This window comes from Onychostoma macrolepis, chromosome 01, assembly GCF_012432095.1.
Source record: "Onychostoma macrolepis isolate SWU-2019 chromosome 01, ASM1243209v1, whole genome shotgun sequence".
Taxonomy (NCBI): Eukaryota; Metazoa; Chordata; class Actinopteri; order Cypriniformes; family Cyprinidae; genus Onychostoma; species Onychostoma macrolepis.
The window spans coordinates 16,877,473-16,897,530 of NC_081155.1; the positions used below are offsets into that span (position 1 = coordinate 16,877,473).

General features: G+C 36.1%; 1 protein-coding gene across 7 annotated transcripts in view; it reads right to left on the reverse strand.

Annotated features, from left to right (window-relative positions):
- Positions 1-20,058, reverse strand: part of evi5l (ecotropic viral integration site 5 like) — a 45,997-nt gene that overhangs the window by 1,923 nt on the left and 24,016 nt on the right. For 2 of the 7 annotated variants that reach the window (XM_058773537.1, XM_058773509.1), the window contains 7 exons: positions 15,467-15,583; positions 15,086-15,226; positions 14,760-14,927; positions 14,192-14,338; positions 13,867-13,962; positions 13,670-13,765; positions 3,488-7,680 (listed from right to left, as the gene is read on the reverse strand). In XM_058773537.1, the coding sequence (XP_058629520.1) occupies positions 7,375-7,680; positions 13,670-13,765; positions 13,867-13,962; positions 14,192-14,338; positions 14,760-14,927; positions 15,086-15,226; positions 15,467-15,583 (1,071 nt within the window). In that variant the 3' untranslated portion in view covers positions 3,488-7,374. Of the gene's footprint in view, positions 1-3,487; positions 7,681-13,669; positions 13,766-13,866; positions 13,963-14,191; positions 14,339-14,759; positions 14,928-15,085; positions 15,227-15,466; positions 15,584-20,058 lie in introns of those variants that run through there. The other 5 variants (XR_009270796.1, XR_009270795.1, XM_058773525.1 and 2 more) reach the window with 5 other exon arrangements.

Here is a 20,058-nt window from a genome sequence, read left to right on the forward strand (position 1 = left end):
GCTTATAATGAAAAATAAATAATAAATGGTTTTATTTATTTTTGTCAGGGGAAGCACAGATTCTCTTAAGAGTCTAAAATAATTTTTCCTATATCTCTCTGCTTGGCTTTGCTTTAAGCATCAATGACTCCAAATTTTGCAAGCAACAGCCTTCGTGAGGGCAAAAATGCATTTCCCAAATAAAAAAAATGTTTTTTTTTGAATATTCATGAAATACAAACTCAGGATACTAAACGGAAATGCGTTCTCATCTTGCAAGTCAGAGATTCTCAGATAATAATCAGAGCAACTTCATGTTAGCGTATTCCTGTTGAAATACTTAATTTCCATTACTTACAATCACTTTATGAAATGAATTAGATATTACTTAGAGTTTCAGTGGAGATGAGCTATATATATATATGAATATAGACATTTCTATAGCACCTTCCATGGTCTACGCTTGTTTTATGATGTCATATAATAAATAGATCTGTTTAAAAATAGGTTTAGATTTTGAAATACTGTGGCAATTTTCAAAATAAATTACTTGATATTCCTTATTTATAAAATAAAAAGAACTCTTTAAAGGCTGTATCTGGTTTACCAAAAATGTAATATTTAACAGAGTAATAAGAAAAAAATCTATATATTACGTAAAGGTCTGTGTAACATGTATTGCTTTTAAATAAGAGTTCATTAAATGCTCAATGTACTATTTAAGCGAAACACTCATGATTGTTGTAGTAAATCTTTTAGGTCTTGGTCATGTTGATTATCCATTTAATCATGAAATATTAACTCAAAAATAGAAAAACTTTGTGTGTACTGGGGCAAAAACAGACTACAGATCTTAAAACAAATATTGAATTTTTTAAAAATAAAGTTAAATAAAAAGCAAATCTAGCCATTCTTCAATGAATAAACGTTTTCAAATTGATTTTTTGTCTATTTTTCTTTTACCACAGAAAGAAAATCTTACAGAGACATCTTACAGTATTGAAAAAAAAGCTATATTTTTATATCACAGGTGTATTAAATGCACAATTTTATGATTCTGGTATTGCAAGTACAAATGGGAGGGGAAAAAAACTAAATTTCTTTACAGTTTGTGTAATTACTTCAAATGATAATTTTTAACTTTGTGATCTTATTGATAGTAAGCAAGTGAATGTAGAAAGAAGATCTTAAGAATGAAGACTTTGATATTAGGCTACATTATGTTTTAAAATGCTTCATAAATATCTAACGGTGTGCAGGGACACAGAAACTCATCAAAAAGTATATTTTAATCTAATTTAAAATTTAATTTAATTGAAAGTTTAGGCATTGCTGTGAAGACTGGTGGTTTTTGGGGTATTAAGTGAAAATGTCATGGTAAAACCTAAACCTATTTGAAAAACGAATGATTTTTGTCAGTTCACTGCCATTAGCGCCATTATCTTCAAAATAAACCGTAAGGACTTACCAGTAAATGCGTCCAGAGCCAGCCGAGGTGTTTCTATTATAAAATGAACATTAAATGCAATACTTCTTCTCACTTTTTTTTTATCTGACTGTATTTATTGCTGTATTTATTAGGCCGTGCTACGGTGTCGTGTCTCGCTCTGTCACCAGCAGTAATAAATCACTGAGGACAGGTGCGCGCTCCTTAAAGCGCAGCAAAACTGAAACCTCGGTAACGCGCGCTCACAAAACCGGCCGACCACAGACGCGTCAGTTTCCGCCGCGCGCTCTGCCTCGCGCTGTTACAAACCAGACTTAAACTAACCCTAACTACTGCTGCAGTGCGAAGGAACCAGCAAAATAAATCAGGGTGCTCTCATCGAAAACAAAGCCTTTTCTGTTGGACATACATCTTAGTTTAACCGTGGATGTGACTAATAAAAAGCACTGTGGTGATTTTATGTTCTCATTGCAAAAATGGCTGCAGTAGTCATTCATTGCAAATGTAATCCATATAGGCCCAGGAGTGTGATATGGTTTCGAAGGTGTGATTATGACGCATCATTTTAAAAGTATTAAACAGTCACAGACCCCATGCAGACAGATGAGGAAGAGAGGAAGACAGGAAGAAAGGGAAAAGTGATGAGACTGTAGAAAAACCGTGAGGAGTGTGGTTGTGCGAGGTGCAACAAGACTTAGCTCTTTTCCCCGTGCCTTAAAACCATTTAAATAACTGACATTAAGTCCTCACATTTAGGCCGACCATGCAGCGTGACATTTGCACTGTAGTGATGACAAATAGGAAGAAACGCTCAGCTTGGTTGGTCTAAAGCTGCAGTTTGCAGGTTTTTAAAAAGCAGATTTTTCCACATCAAGAAATTTGAAATGTTTACAAATGGTCAGTGCACCCTGCTGAAAAAAACAATAGAACCCTGCCCAAAACACAATAGAAAATGTAATGGTTTTAATGTTTATAATAGGAATTGTATTGGTTTTAATGGAAACTATAATGGTGTCTACTGGTATGTGATGGATTCTATTGGTGGGATGTTAAATCCTATTGGAAAAATGCCCAAAACACACTACAAAAAGGAATTTTGTAATGGTTTTACTGGAAAAAGCTAATGGTTTATAATGGTATTTTAATGGAAACCTTTGGAATTTCTGTGATGGTTTCTATTGGGCTTCTATTGTTTTTTTTTTAGCAGGGCACACATGGGATGAGGACTTAAGTGGCCTAATTAAAGTGATAGTTCACCCAAAAGTGAAAAATGAGTCATTATTTACATACACTAAATTTGTGCAAAACCTGTATGAGTTTCTTTCTTCTGTTGAACATAAATATTTTGAAGAATATGGGTAACCAAACAGTTTCTGGTCCCCACTGACAGTGTGTACCAGCAAGTGTTTGGTACTTTCTCCAGAGTATCTTCTTTTGAGTTCCAGAGAAGACAGAAATTCATACAGGTTTGGATGAACTTGAGGCTGACTAAATGATGACAGAAATGTCTTTTTTTTTTTTTTGGGTGGACTATCCCTTTAAATTTGCTTTATTCAATATGAAACAAGATAAGATGCATAACTAGATCACAAGATCAGACAAATTTCTAAACCAAAACAATGACTTTTGCATGATGCTACATCCATGCAGAGCTTCGAAGGGTCAGTTTAGTCAAAATGAACATTTCGTCATATACCAACCCTCATCTGTAGGACTTTAGTGGTTATGTAAAACACAAAAGAAGATATTTTGAAGTCTTTTTTGTCCACAATGAAAGTCAATGGGATCCAATGTTGTTTGGATGTTGCACTCTGGTGGTTCTTCAGTCATTTTAGACCAAAATATGTTCCATTTTAATAAAAAATAAATTATATACAGTATATATTTAATTTCTTTTTTTTTTTGGTTACCATATTTTTAATATTTGTATTATTTTATATAGACATTAATTCTGCATAATTTTAAGATGAATATTTTCTACCAGAAATAAAAAAACAAAATTGTAAAGAATTCATCTTATAAAAATAATACATACGCATGACACCAAAATTTGAACTTCGCAAATGTATAGCATAAATGTTTATTTTTTTTTTTAAATACATTTTATCATCAAATACAGAACACTGGATCATCATTTGATAACATTGCCATTTATATAATCTTTAGTACTGTCATTCTTAATAACACATCAGTAAAACTGTAAGAGAGAGAGGATGTGATCACGGGGAGACTACTGGACATTTATGTACTGGTGAAAGGAGGTAAGGCAGCTGTTGGAGCACTATAGAGGAGGTGATGTCACATCAGCCTCTGCGTTATGACCTCATGCCCTCACTGGCCATTTATTCAATATGGCTACACCTGAAAGCATAATGTGGTGTGTATGAAATATTGACCTCTGCTTTTGGGGTTGCTGTTTTGATACACACAGTGTTTGAAATAGCAGTCAAACTACATATGAATGAAAACACTGAATTCAGTACATACAGTACGAACATTTTCTGTATGATTGTAACACTTGAATGACATTACATGCGCTATATACAAATATTATTTTCCCAATTTATCTCCACATTTACAGTACTTAAGAAAATGGAAGACCAAAAAAGGAGGCATTAAATAATACAGTGTTCTTCTGAACAGTGATTTTCTTCAAGCTCATGCATAAAAGTGTCATTTATGCATTTTGTTGTAGTTAGGTTGTCTACTGTAACTACAACATATCTTTCATGAAACCAATCAGGGTTTCATTATGATCATTGCTTACATGGTAACCTTCAAGCAACAACTAGAAGAAAAAAAAAAAAAAGGAAAGAACAAAAAAAAGAAAAGTGAGATAAAAACTGCCATGAAAGGATGTTACCAAAAAAACAAAAAACTTCTGATAACAGTACATAAAAGTCTTCAGCTTCAACTGAAACAGTGATATAGTGTTTCTGAGATACGCAATAGACTTTATGCAGGGAAAACTAATAATATCAGTACTATGAGTCAATCACTGTAACATTTTTCATTCATATTTTTTTCTTCTTCCACTGATTAGAATATAATTCAGCCATTCTGAAGGTGACTGAAATTAGAGCTCAATGTGAGACAAATGTGTTTGATCATATTAGCCACCCATTGACAATCTGAACATGGTACGTTCCTAGTCAGGTAACAATAAACAAGCTTGCAAAAGCCTTCCCAATAAGACTGACTTCTTATTATTTTAAACAAAATTAAGTCCTTAAACAACAACTCTCATTCCAAGTTCATTTCAAAACAGCCATTTCTGATTTCCTATTAGCAAATATTCTTCAGAAGCTAAAACTCACACCACAAAACCGTTGTGTTTTGTAATCAAGCTGTGAAGAAAGTTTCCTTCGACTATTTGAAATCCAACAGTCCCAAACCAGAACAAATGTTGGTACAACAACTGCTTGATAAAGTCTTACAGCTTCTGGGACCCTCTGAGGTTTCCCTTTAAAGACCAGCAAAGAAATGAAAGGTGCAAAGCAACAAAAAAAATAGCAACTCTACAACAAGCAGTTCCACCAAACAATTTTGCATTAGACAAAAAAATAAATAAAATAATAATTTTCAGTCAATAAAACACTGTGGCACGTTAAAACAGCAACCCCAGGCTACCTTGAGAACTTGCAACCACTCAAAAGGAGATATGCTTTATGAACACACTTAAATGGTTTTCATGTCATATTCAGCACGTACTGTAAATACTTCTCCCCAAAACTCCAATGTCTTGTAATGCATCATACTGTCAGAGATATGACTGAGAGCAGCGTCTCACTGGTTTTTGTCAAAAACCAGTAAAGGGTGCAAATGTCGGCAATGTATCGCTCTCAGAAAGTCATGTAAACATGTAAAATGTCTGATAAATGCAACGACCGACGAGCTTTAGCAAAATGAGGCAGTGGTGGGGAAAGGCAATGACACTGATCGGCATCGTAGACAGTACAGAGTTAGATGGAAGTCTTCAAGACAGGTTATGAAATTGTGGGTAAAAAAATTAAAGTGACCAAACTCGATTAAAAGGAAGGAAACTGTTACAAATATGAAATATTTGTATAATATAATGTATATATACAAAATCTTGCAATAGTTTGTAAATGAACTGTAATTTAGTTGAGTAGTTACGTTTGCTTGTAAACCTTCTGTAGTTCAGTCAAACGCAAGCAAACTGTCTTTAAAAACCAAGAGCTAGTCTTCATAAATGCTTCAGGAAGTTGCTTTTGAATCAGCATAAACCCATAAAAATCAGGATCAATGCTTAAGATGGTTAACATTTGAAATGTGAACTGCAAATCAATATCGCATAGTTGCTTGAGGGTATTTATGTAGTGTACAAATCTAGGCAACTCATTGCTGGTAAGCGCCAAGTCAATAATAACTTCACAGTTTATCTTGGATTTATAGATCTACCTTACATGGGAGTAAAAATGATAAATAATAATAATATTAATAATAATAAAATAACTAATTAGATATGTCATAGCAGCAGTTGTTTTATCTGTTCTTTACCCTTTTCAAACTAATCTCTTTTCTGGAGACCCTGTAGTTTCAGCTTCATGCTGTTTTTCAGGATTGGCACAGAAGAATAGTATAAATTAAATAGTTTGGCCTCTATGCATGAAGTACATTAACATTATTAAAAAAAACATAAAAGAAATAAACGTATAAATAACATAAAAAACATTTGGCAATGTTGACACAAGAGTTCTTTAGCAATGGATTTTTCTCCATCCAAAATTTTGATCACCTTTCTTTGTTTTGTATAAAACACACACAAATACATGGATGAGCTACGGTAATATTCATCTATGTATGTAACTATTAACATCCCTATTACGTTATATAACAAGACTTTGTTCATTCTTATTTTCTTTCCTTCAGCCTTCACCTCTCATTAAAGTGATTGTAGTGTCTGTTGCGTTTGAGATAAACATAAAAGGTGTACATCCTCTCCACAGGAACAAGACAGAAAAACGAAAAACGTCCAGGTTGAGAAAAGCACCGAATCTGCTGCTTTCCTCTAAAGAAACAGTAGAGATGGTCCCTACGTTTTACGCCAAGTGAGTGTGACAAAGACAATCCCTTGATTTCCAAAGCCAAACTTTTAGTGTACCCGAAGGTGTGTATCCTGCTTGCTTTTTCTCTCCTCTGTGACCTCATTTCTAGCCAGATGGCTGTTGTACTGGTGAAGGTGGTATGCTCACAGGGATCGAGTGAGTGTCTGGTTAAATTAGAGGTAGTTTCAAGGCCACACTGTTTTCTGAAAGGAGAAAATGGCAAAAATGACCAAACTTTCTGGCACTCTGAGAAGAGGACAGTTTGACTTCTCTGTGTATGTGTTTTGTAACACAGAACTCCAAATTCAGTCCTGGGAAGAAATACAATACATTTAAAGACTGTGCAACAGACACACTGACAAAAAGACAAAGAGAAAGTATAAGAGAGAGAGAGACATAGAGGCTGTGTCCGAATTTGAAAGCAGCTGCCAAGTACGCCAAACGTCACATCTAATGATCTAGAACAAAGTTTAGACATAAATCAAATATTTAGTGAATACAATGTCATTTCTGTGTAGGTTTAAAAAAAAAAAAAAGATGTATTCTTGTATTTCTAATCTCTTCATCAGATGCCATTTTATCACTAACAGCCAAACTGAATGCACTAAATTGTGGAGATATTAAAAGTCAATCAGATGGAAGGCAAATGCTGGATTTGGACGAGCCTTAGCAAAGGCGCCATTTTCAAGTTTCGGACACAGCTCGAGTGAGAGTGAAGTATACTATGAGAGTGTCACGCTTTGCATCGGTTACCTGCCCTACCTCTGACAGCTTCTGGGTGAATGTACATAATCTCTCGCTCTCGCTATATATGTGTGCATTTTGTGCAGTCTATTCCTAAAGGATTCCGTCCGTCCCGTCTCACCATTTCAAGCAATCTCAGTTCTCGAGTCCTTCGGTGCACACCATGCCCGGGTACAGCTGCTGCTGGTTAGGCAGAGGGTCTTGGCAGGGGGTTTGAATGGGGTTCCTTTCCTCGCCGTCGCTGTCTGTGCTGCCTTGACTGTCCAGATGAGGTGAAGAGTGGTGTGGGTACAGGGAGCTCACAGGCAGGCTCTGAAGAGGGTCCTCGTCCGAACTGAGGTAATCACCTTCTGCAGACGCTGGGCTTTCCAAACATAGGTCCTGATAAACGCCACCACTGGTATTCTGGAACTTGGAGGGCTGTCCACGCAGCTGCCTGATCTAAAATGTTTAAGAGAAGGGAGTTGACTCTGGCAAACATTCTTACAAATACACAGCTCTGCAGAAAAGACCATTTTTACTAATGCTGGATCAGTGACTGCCTAGTAGAAGGACCAGCGTATGCAAAATGTAGTTAATGTAGTTAGAGCAGCTGATTGACCTTGTCAGTATAGCTGGTAAGCATTCAAAAAACAGTAGGGTACAGCGGGACTAAAGGCGCCTTTGATATTATTTTCATCTAAACCACTAGATGGCACAAAAAACATGGCATAGCACTTTCCAAAATATTCGCTTTTCAAGATGCACGTGTAAATTTGTCTGATCCTTGATGTGATCGTGCGCAGCAGCGCAAAGTTGATTCTGTGCTTACTTGATCTAATATTTGATGATTTATAAAATATTGTAGATTTAAGTAGCAAATCGCTAAAATTAATGCATATATTTTGAGGCAAAGAACTTTTGTTTAAGATAATTAAAGCAACAGTTTTTAAATAACGAAAGAATATGTAAAAGTATGGTATTTGGGGCAAAAAGCGCCCCCGCTGTTGGGGCTAAAAGGCACAGTAATTAACATGATAATTAATAGATTGCTGATTTTTCCATTTGTTGACATGACATGGTTAGATTCAGATGGTAAATATCATATATTATGTTGGGTGTCCATCTTAGAGATAATCACCATGTTTATAATGAAACCATCATATTTAAAAAGATGATATTAATCATATCATATAATAAAATATCATTTATTTTTACAACTGTAAATATATATTAAATTATTATTGGATCTCCTTCAATGCTTTCAGAATCTTTACTTATTACAATTATTTTGTTTCTGTATTTTAAAATATATTATTTATATTAACATTTTAATGACAGTATATTTATTGAACAAAAAATCTTTTATTTTTCAAAATAAGCAGAAAATAGTACAAACTTTGCTGAAGTGATTATTTTGAACAAGTATTAACTTCGACATTATTTAAAAAACAACAACATTATTTTAGCTGAAGTATTTGTATCAATATCGTGTGCCCCCTTGCTACCTCATACATTTATAAGATTTTTAAACAAAATAACTTGAATTATTTATTTTAACACAAAATCTGTTGCTTCATTAATGTTCAATACAAACGTATATATTTTTTCTGCTATTAAACATTTTTGGCGCAGTGAATAGCACATTTTTTCTTAAGGTGGGCCTTTAGCCCTGTTGTACCCTATACACTATGAAAGCCATAAAAAAATGTTCTGCAGGGGCCTACAACAAGATTTTAAAAAGATGGTTGACCCAAAATTGAAAATTTGCTTTTTACCTCGAGGCCATTCAAGATGTAGGTAACTTTTTTCTTTAGTAGAACAGTTAAGACGTTAAGATTTTTAGCTGAAAAAGTGCTCCTTGGTGATTCATAAAATGCAAGTCAGCAGCTGAATGTCTTTGAGAATAAAAAAAAAAAAAGCATATCAGGCAACACAAAATTAATACCCGTGGCTCCTGACGATACATTGAGGTCTTATGAAGCGAAACAACCGGCCTGCGCAAGCAATTATTTACAACATAGCCTCGGGCAAAAGGGTAATACAATTTTTTTCCGTGAACTGGTTCCTTCAGTTTGTTTCAATGAACTGGTTCAGTTCACTAGTTTATGTAATCATGTAATGATGTCACCCAATAAATTTGTGAAATGTGGATGTCTAAAGCATATAAAGCGAATAAACTTGTCTTTATCAGCTCACCTTTTTACACAAACAAATAAAAACTCTAAAAACTTTCATCTCACCCCTTTATTTAAGTGCTCGGTTAATGTACATATCACTGGCTCATTGGTCTTTGGTCCGAGTCGGAAGTGTTTCCTCAGTTTAGTGTACTTTTGGAGGAACTGGAGTGCTGAATGAGTTGGCAAAACCAGCATTATAGGACCATACTGGCTCATTTCAAGTTGGAGTGACTGTCAGGCATGTCTGAAAGTGAGTTTTGATTGTAGATCTGTGCTGCTTGAGCCACGAACTGTTTCAGACGGTTGAGTCTGATTTGGTGAACTGGTTCAACTAGTTCACCAAAAAGAACCAATTCAAAAGAATGATTCATTCACGAACCGGACATTACTCAGACTGTTTCCCTAAGGCTATGCATTACAGGTAATAATATTGTAAATAATGTTCAGTTTCTTGCGCAGACTGATCGTTTTGCTTCATAAGACCTCAATTTCTCGATAAGAGCCACAGTTATTAATTTTGTGTTCCTTGATATGCTTTTTTCCCCTCAAATGTGTGTAGCTGCTGACTTGCATTTTATGAATCACCAAGGACCACTATTTCAGCTAAAAAGCTCCTTTACTGTTCTACTGAAGAAATAAAGTCACTTACATCCTGGATGGCCTGAGAGTGAGTAAATTAATAGCACATTTTCATTTCTGGGTGAACCATTCCTTTAAAAATTTATATAAAAACAACAAAATTGGCAAAAATGTATTACAAAACACTGACTCATTTTTGACCTGATAAAAAGGTTAAATCTGAAAATGTTCATAACATAAATTTGGGATTTATTTTCTGTAGGGATGGGATTCAATTCCAAAAAGAATTAAAGAGGACCTCTGGAACTGATTCCATTAAAGAGTTCCTTATTAACAGACTTTTCAGTTCCATAGAGCTAATCATTAATTTGCCTCTTGGTTGCTCACTACTAGTGATTGTCTGAATTATTTCTGCATTGATTAAAAAAAAATGACTGCAGCCATTTTTATGTGTCATGGTATATCACGCTGAAACATTCAATGTCTGAACACATATTGCTAATTTTTTTTTGTCACTCTTTAAATCTGTGATCCTGCATGTTATATAAAACATTATTAGCCAACATCTTGGATAATTTTCCTACAACGACGTTTTGCACCTAAAACATAAAATAGAGACATTGATGCACAAACACAGATTTGTTCTGGATGTATGAAGTATATAAAAAGAATAAACTAGTCTTATAAATGTCATTATTTAGATTAAAGGGTAAAACTGTCTTGTTGTCTGGTTCAGTTGTCCACATTGGAAGCTTATAAACATCATTCTGGACTACATGAAGAGATAATAGATGCGGACAATAATAACTGAATACTAAGGAAGTTTAAAAGGAAGTAAGCTTTCATATCATGTAGTCACAGTGAGATAAGGTGAACACGTTCTTCTGATCTATAAAGAAATAATAATAATAATAATAAAAAAAGAATAGAAAAACAACAGTAAGGAATTCCAGAGTTGATTCCAGAACCAGGAACAGCCCTGATTTTCTAAGCATCACATTCCTTTAGTTTTCTGTAGAATATAAACACTAACATTAAAGGCATACTTCATACATTTACCCTGCTTAACCGTCCTTTTTTTCCACTTGAATTGTCATAGTAATTCTACTAAACTGGCAGCAACAAGTTGGTACGTTTCCATAGCAACAAGTGGTGACTATTAATATGTGCTGATGTAGAATTTAATCACTGAATATCAGAGGTTAAATCAATGTATAAGCATGCACTGTGGACAAGATCAGTTTGTCAATCTTATTTCTGAGTTAAATACGCTGTGGTTGCGATTAAATTGATTAAGAGGTGTTTTTACTGAGACTTTGGTGTTACTTGTATATCTGGGCTGCAAATAAAAAAAAAAGTTAGTAGAAAAAGTGTATTCAAAATCAGTTTTAATTAACTCAATTATCTGATCAAAGTTTGCACTAAAAAAGTCATGTTACAGTAAGAATGCAAGATTTTCAATTCAAAAAATTTTAATTTAGTGGTTTAATTTATTTACCTATTTTATTTACCTACAACTATCTACATTAATTTATTTTGATTTGGCTCCATACCCATCTTCAAGACTATTTACAAGGCTGTTTTTGACATTTTAAATTTGCGGTACCATTTGTATGTTAAAATCTGCATGTGCACTGGTGAATATGTTTTGCGACTATGAATGTGTGTGAATCATGTAGACACTGGATTTTCTTGCGTGACAGAAATGGACCACAATTTTTTGCTCTCATTTCAGATCTTCCCTTCTGAGTCAGTGAGCATAAGTGAGTGTGTTTGCGTGTGCGTGTGTGTGTGTGTGTGTGTGTGTGTGTGTGTGTGTGTGTGTCCTAACATTCGTGAGAGCCTAAAACAGGTATTATGCTAAAATCTCAGATCTGAAACGTCATGGGTTTCCCAATAAGTGCTTTAGCAATTTGCAAGTGTGGGAGTGGGAGGGGCTGTGGTTAACCAATGGAAAAGCGTCCTGAGACAATCATCTACACAAGCTCCACCTCTCACTTCCTCTGTCTGGTTGATCTCGTTTCAGCCAAAACCACAGAGCAAAAGTCAGTGCACAGCACTTCCGAATTAGGACATCACCGAGATTTTTAAAAGTACTGTTAATGAAACATTCACAAATCTTAATGAAAAGCACATTCAGTGCTGAAATACTGAAAAACTGCAAGATGTGCAAAAGTGCCCAAAGAATGTCCATTTACACATGTACAAAGATGAATAAATAAACTAAAAGAACACTTTCTGTGTGGACGGCCTTTAAATCTGCTTCTGGATGGAAATGGATGGTTGTGAACTGTAGGCTAGTGACTTGTGTTTGTTCAATAATATGGCAAAAAAAAAAAAAATAAATAAAATAATTGTATATTTTTTGCATTATATGTAACTGAATATATACACACATATATATATATATATATATATATATATACAGGTGCTGGTCATATAATTAGAATATCATCAAAAAAGTTGATTTATTTCACTAATTCCATTCAAAAAGTGAAACTTGTATATTATATTCATTCATTACACACAGACTGATATATTTCAAATGTTTATTTCTTTTAATTTTGATGATTAGAGCTTACAGCTCATGAAAGTCAAAAATCAGTATCTCATAATATTAGAATATTATGAGCTACATATATACACACAACAACATTGAAACAGACATTTACCCCATATAAAATATTTAACTAAAAAAAGTTATTTAAAACATCAGTTATTTTATACTGTTGAAGTACAAAATGAATAAACAAATCCTCTAAATTCACCATCATCTTGTTTTATATTACATTAGGAGCCTCTTTTATTTAGATCAAAAATTATGCACAATCTTTGGCACTACCGAACATATGGCGACCTGATTTCGTGGGTGAATATGAGCACATGTAAAACGCTGATGTAAAATCCGTCCTTTGAAAGCGCCCACAATGCATCTCAACTCAGTGATTACAGTAACCATGAAACTGGAGCATAATCACTTCACATTTGTATGTAAACACTGACACAAGCAAAGAAATCGAACGAGAGGAAACGCGAGTGGTGATGACAAAATCAAAACGAAAAGAGGGATGAAAATGAGACAGAGTGATACGTGAACAGAGAGGTGAAAGGGAGGGAAATAAATACAAGAGAAAGAGAATGTCAACACACTCTCACACCCCCTGTCACGAAAGGTTTTTCTACAAATGAGCAAGATCATCACATGAAGTGCGTGAGATCGAGTTGTGACTGGGTGCGTGGGTAAGCACCACAGTATCAAACCATCAAAGCCGTCTGTGTGTGTGAGGGCACATGGGGGAATGGGGGAAAAGATTTTCGAGTGGTTTTTATTGTGGTTAGGGAAGGTCCCAAATGCCAAGAAAAGCACTACAATACCACTTTAAAAAGGTTTACACAGGTAACCGCTCAGAGCATACTAATAAGAACGGTGACAAAGTGCAGACGGAAAGATTTAGATTATATAAAATACATAAAAAAGCCGTACTAACTGGGATAAATGGCATTTTAAGAAGAGGAGAAACCAGGTTTGTGTAGTAACATGGGATCATGGGAATCTTTTTACCGAAAACAGTGTGGGTTGCAAACGTTATGGATTTTTTTTTTCTGTTCACAGATTGTGATGCAAGTGCCAAGATTGTGACAGATAGCACACTATGCATGCACTTGTGTGTGTTTCCATGTGATAGCCTCACCTCGTTCTTGAGTTCAGCGATCTGCTCTCTCAGTTGAGTTATATACTGTCTGGAGTCTGAGTGATTTAGCTGACCTTGGATCAGTCCTTCCTCTTTCTGCAGGCAATACATACACACTCTTACACTTAATTACACTGACATAATGGTTGACAGAACTTTTTTGAACTTGGTGAACAGATACGGATGATATTTCTCACCTGTATTTCTAGATCGGCTATCTTTTGCCGGAGTTCAGCCATAGCGGCCATGCTGTCAGCTTCTCTTAGACGGACCGCCATCACCTCTTCTTTGCTCTGAAAGAAAGACAGCAAAAGACTATTTCAATTCTAATTCATGCATTAATCTATAAACGCTAATTCAGCTGTTAATGTCTATTTAAAAGTGATGCACTGATATTAAAATTCTGGCTTAAACTGGTAAGGTGATAGTTATTGATACATGACACATCCCATTTACTGTTTATCTCACTGAACATTCAGTTATCTGTTCTTCCTGTACTGTATGATGGTGAATGCACTGCACCTTGCAGTCAGACTCGGACATCTTTCTCTTCATTTCGTTGAGCTGGCTTTGTAGTGTTTTGTTGTGAGAAAGAGCATTCTGCAGTCTCTCCTGCAGGCTGGCGCTCTCTTGCTCATGTCTGACAACAAGTTTACAGTTGATCTGGTTCTTTGGAAAAAGAGAGAAAAGTTTAAGTGTGTATGTATGGTAGCAAAACTTTATCCAAAATTCTGAAAAATACAAGAAGGGCAAACCTACTAATGCATCATGATTTTACATTAAAATATTCACATACAAGTTTTATGTACAAATAAACATGCATGCATGATTAGTTAGAGTACACACAAATTTGTTACAAGGGAACTGTGGTTTCATTGCTATATTGCTATATGCTATGTGTATTGTTACATTCTGAATTCCATATACAGGCCAGGGTTATTCCTGTTAAGTAAAACTAAAACTAGAAAATAAGACCTTAAACTTATTTTCAGCTAGTTAGCAAGTCAACATTTCTCAATTTGGTTTAAACTGAAGTACTAAAATAACCAAAACTAAAATGAATAAATAAAACGGACACTGTAGTTCTAACCTGGCTTTCGAGCTGCAGGTTTTTAAGTTTGACCTCTTTGAGTTCAGCCTGACCCTGAGCCTCTCGCAGTCTCAGACTCATCAGTTTGTCCTGTAGCTCATTCATTGCATTCTTTTTAGGAGATTCTTTCCAGTGGCCTCCTCCTCCTCCTCCACGAGACGTATGATTCTGTGATAGAAAATAAGATTTGCAAATAATTAGATAAGAGGGTCCAACAAAGCATCTTGCTGCAGAATTTCTGGAAGGCATTTTTGCCTTCCAGAAATTCATACTTTTTTTTTATGAATGCCAAAACAATTAGGTAGGTTTGTATAGAGATTCTGCACCTGCCAGCAGTGGTTGAGATCAGTAACGGCCTCTTGCATCTCTCTGAAGGAGCGCAGAGTCTCCTGCTCTCTCAGTTTCACCAGCTTCAGCTCCTCCTGTAGCTGAGCTACATTGATTTCATCAGGCAGAGAGCTGTTCCTCTGTAACACATACAATATTCCATTAAGCACTACACTTCAGGATCATATAGTAAAAGCTTTGACAGGAAATAGTTTTCTAAAATTAAAAATAAACCGTTTCACTTATCATTTGTATGTGCACAAGCCGTAACATCACCACTGATCTAATCATCTCCATTGATGCAGAACTTTCATTTCATACTTGAACATCTTTACTGAAGAGTCAAATACTCATACACATACACATACACATACACACACCTTTTCCAGATCGAGCACTTTGTCCTGCATTTCTTTCAGAGCACCGAGTAGTTCTGCCTCCTGTAGACGAGACTGCTCCAACTGAGTCTGCAGCCCACTCACAAACTCCTCTGTATACTGCGGACAGAGAGACAAAATGGATTGAAACACTGATGACTGCACAGTAGGCTATAATGGCTGTCATTACATCACATTCACTTATGGCTAAACATAGTGTAACAGATATAAGGATTCCACACAAACACACATACACTGGTTTCCATGTTTTATGGGGATATTCTATAGGCGTAATGGTTTTTAAACTGTACAAACTGTAATTTCAAGCCCCTTACCCTAACCCTAGCCTTCTCACAAAACTTGCTATTTTAGATTTTCAAAAAGCTTCATTTTGTATGATTTATAAGCTTGTTTCCTTGTGGAGACCAAAACAAAAGTCCCCACAAGAAAAAAAAAAAATACTAGTATTACTATCCTTATATAGGGACATTCCTCATATTGTAGGGAATACCAGGCACACACACACACACACACACACACACACACACACACAAACACAAAAAAGCTAAATTCTACAAAAAAAGGCATTTCTTCATAGAATGCAGCAGTTTCTTGAAGTAAAAAACAGAAATGTATTCAGTTTTTCAACAGATTTTTAACAATAAACCTTTTATAATAGAAAAGAGATCATCCTTTGAAGAAACTTTGAAAACCAATCCATTAATCAGATGTTTTCCTTTGCCAACAAGAGAGCCATGCCAAGAGAGCTCAGCAGTGTCCTCCTGTTCCTGTGTAGCATTGGAAATGCTTAAAATGGCAAACGATTTAATTAGGATCAAGTCTTCCTTCACGCTCAACCTCCTTATTTATTTGTAGATTTTAATATTTTGCTATATATTGTGACGGATCGGTGGCCCTCCCCCTCATCATCATCACCACCCCGTCCCTTATTCGCCGCCCTTCACCAGGCTCCCGACTGGAGTGGGTGGATGAGAGGAGGGGCGTGGGATCAACGTGGGCTGGCGGCGTGTGATGAGGCACAGCTGGACTGAATGAAGCCTCATCACCGCCGCCGTTAAATGCCGAGCGCGCCTCTCCTCGAGAGACCGGTCTCTTCCCCCGTGCATGCACGCTGGTGTCCTCGTGGGTCCAGGAAGGGTGCGTAGAGGGACGTCGCACCACCGGAGATGTCAGCTGAAGAACCCACGGTCCGGGAGAAAGCCGCACCCGTATTACGGCCGTCGGGCCAGGATGCCGGGCCGTTCAAGTCCCGCCAAAGGCCGAGGAAGAAGAGGAAGAGCCGCTGCCCCTCGTAACCGGACTTCCCCTTCCCTGGACCCTTCCCCTTCTGAACACTGCCCTCCTTCACGAGCCCCGCAGCACAACGAGGACACCAGATCCCCCCATTTTGTTGGACACTTCTTCCCCTGGACACTTTATTTTAGTACTTTTGTTTAATAAAAGCCTCTCCGAGGCCTGACGCCACACCCACTGTGTCTGTCGTTGGCTCCTCCCGTCACAATATTTAAGTAAAATGCATTTTATACTTAAAATCAGACTATAAGTCAATAGTTTCATTATGTAAAGGCTTCAATCACATCTTGGGAGGTTTAATGGGTTTAATAAAGTGTACTGTACTTCATTATCTTATAAAAGTCTTATAACCTTTAGTAATGTTCATTTCACAGATGATTTCTTTAATTTATGGATTATATGCCTCTTAAATGAAGTATTTAAGTCCTTATGGAGAAAATGGGAAAAATTCTTCTGAATCCAAGGATGCTAGAGAAGTATGTGGTCCCTGTTGTGATCTATTCTATATTTTGTGCCAATGTTGCTTGGTAACCATTAAGAGTCTATAGTCAGACTGATGAACTATATTACTTGGTGGAAGAATTTCTTATGAGTAAAAATGCATTTGTTATTGAACATTGGTGTTACATTACTAATATCACTGTTTGCCACCATTCTGTTAAAGGTATAAACCAGTCAAGGTGTTAGTGTCTAAAAACAGCCCTTAATATTACTGTAACACAGTAGGCCTCTAGACCCTTATGTCATAAAATAACAATTTCAACCTCTTTTGCATTTCCAAAGAATTTTAAGATTATGTATGAAACAACAGTCATTCGGTAAGTGTCTACTCATAGCAACAGATGTGCATCTGGAAATTTATTTAGTTAATTTTAGCATTATCTATCACTGCAGCAGCAGTGTTGATGTGACTGTGCTTCTGCTGTGTTCTGTGTGCATATACTGTGGCCTACCAGAGGGGGCTGTGGCCTGCCCTGGAGACTTGTGTGAACACTAGTTCCCACGGACTTTTACTTCTGTTTTTCTTACCTCCCTCCATGCTTTCCAGTCACTTCATCATACCCGTATTACTCAGATGTTTCAATCACAGAGGCTCTCTCTCATTCTACCTCTGTGTACTTGAAAAGTCTTAACAGAAGGGCTGGACTTTTAGCTAAAAACCAAATGCTTTCCTTTACAGTTTGCAAAGCACAGCGGAAATGAACCTTTCACAAGAGAAAACCTGCACTGCCAGAGATTCAGACTCGACATTCACTAAACGCTAACAATTCTATATTAAAATGAAATCATATAGGTCAGTATGTATATATGTGTGTGTGTGTGTTAAAAGAGGATGTGAAATGTAGACCACAAATAACATTTCATATCAACCGCAGCGAGCCCCTTTGCTTCGGGTAATGAAACCAGATTCATCAGATTTAGGTCGAATAAGTAGCATAAACACTCACCCGTATATATACTAAATCCCTGTCAGATCTAAACTGGAGAGTGTTTTTTTATTTTACAGGAAATTTAATGAATAAATGTAGAACTCTGTAAAACAATTCAATAACTGGTATAAAAGAAGTGATGTGCGAGCATTTCAATGATGAGCACATGCTAATTTTTGACAGATTATTGTGAAAGAGAACTGAATGTTGTGTTCTCACATTGTCTGAAACGTGTGCGCTTTGAGTGCGTGCACACAGAAAACAGCACCGGTACTAGGGGTGGGCGATATGGCAAAAATATCATATCACGATTTTTTTTATTTTTTTGAAATATCACGATTTCACGATTGTATCACGATTCTTTGTCATGTTGGTTTTACTATTTTGTCTGAGCAGTGCAGCCTAAATAATTTCTCTATTATAAAGACAAAGCCTTTCAAGGATAAAAAAGAATGGTGGATATTTAGGCCAAAGTGGGCTTATTAACAAAGATACACATTACAAATACACATAATATACAAATAAAACAAACAGTGCTTTATTTTCAGGTACAATAGGTGTATTTAGCAGGAGCATTCAAGAAATTGAATGAACAAATATAAAAATAAAACACTTTATAGATTGATTCCTATTAAAGCAACTGTATTATTGTTATTTTTTTCTCTTTGCGTTTTGTTGTTTTAAAATTAAATAATAAAAATTCTGTCATCTGTCTGTCAATTCTGGCATAGTGTTTTATTTTTATACCAACATTTACTCACTCAAAATTAGTTTTAAACCTGAATGAGTTTCTTTCTCCTGCTGAAAATAAATGCTATTTTGAAGAACGTGGAAAACCAAACAGTTGCTGGTCCATAGTGACTCCATGTTCAGTACTGTCCCTTTAAGAGCTGCACGTATATCTTACATACAGACACGCATCCGTTTTTCTCTCAACTGTTTACTTTCATTTTAGACATAACCAACTGAATCTATATGCAAACCTTGTGTGTTTTGACAGTATTAGCGCAAAAGATAACTCAGTTCAGTAATCAGGTGCTGTTTAACAGGCTTTTTAGTTTGCGCGCTTCGGGTGTATGTGCTCAGAAAAAGCGCACGTCAGACGAGAGTGTGAATGAAACATTAAACCGGCAATGCTTTAAAACATGCGCAAATAATGTACTTTTGTGATTACGAAATAAGTGCAATGTCCCGTGAGAGTAACTACCGCTGAGTTAACACTGATGTGAATGTACAGGTGCATCTCAATAAATTAGAATGTCGTGGAAAAGTTCATTTATTTCAGTAATTCAACTCAAATTGTGAAACTCATGTATTAAATAAATTCAGTGCACACAGACTGGAGTAGTTTAAGTCTTTGGTTCTTTTAATTGTGATTATTTTGGCTCACATTTAACAAAACCCCAATTCACTATCTCAACAAATTAGAATATGGTGACATGCCAATCAGCTAATCAACTCAAAACACCTGCAAAGGTTTCCTGAGCCTTCAGAATGGTCTCTGAGTTTGGTTCACTAGGCTACACAATCATGGGGAAGACTGCTGATCTGACAGTTGTCCAGAAGACAATCATTGACACCCTTCACAAGGAGGGTAAGCCACAAACATTCATTGCCAAAGAAGCTGGCTGTTCACAGAGTTCTGTATACAAGCATGTTAACAGAAAGTTGAGTGGACGGAAAAAGTGTGGAAGAAAAAGATGCATAACTAACCGAGAGAACCGCAGCCTTATGAGGATTGTCAAGCAAAATCGATTCAAGAATTTGGGTGAACTTCACAAGGAATGGACTGAGGCTGGGGTCAAGGCATCAAGAGCCACCACACACAGACGTGTCAAGGAATTTGGCTAC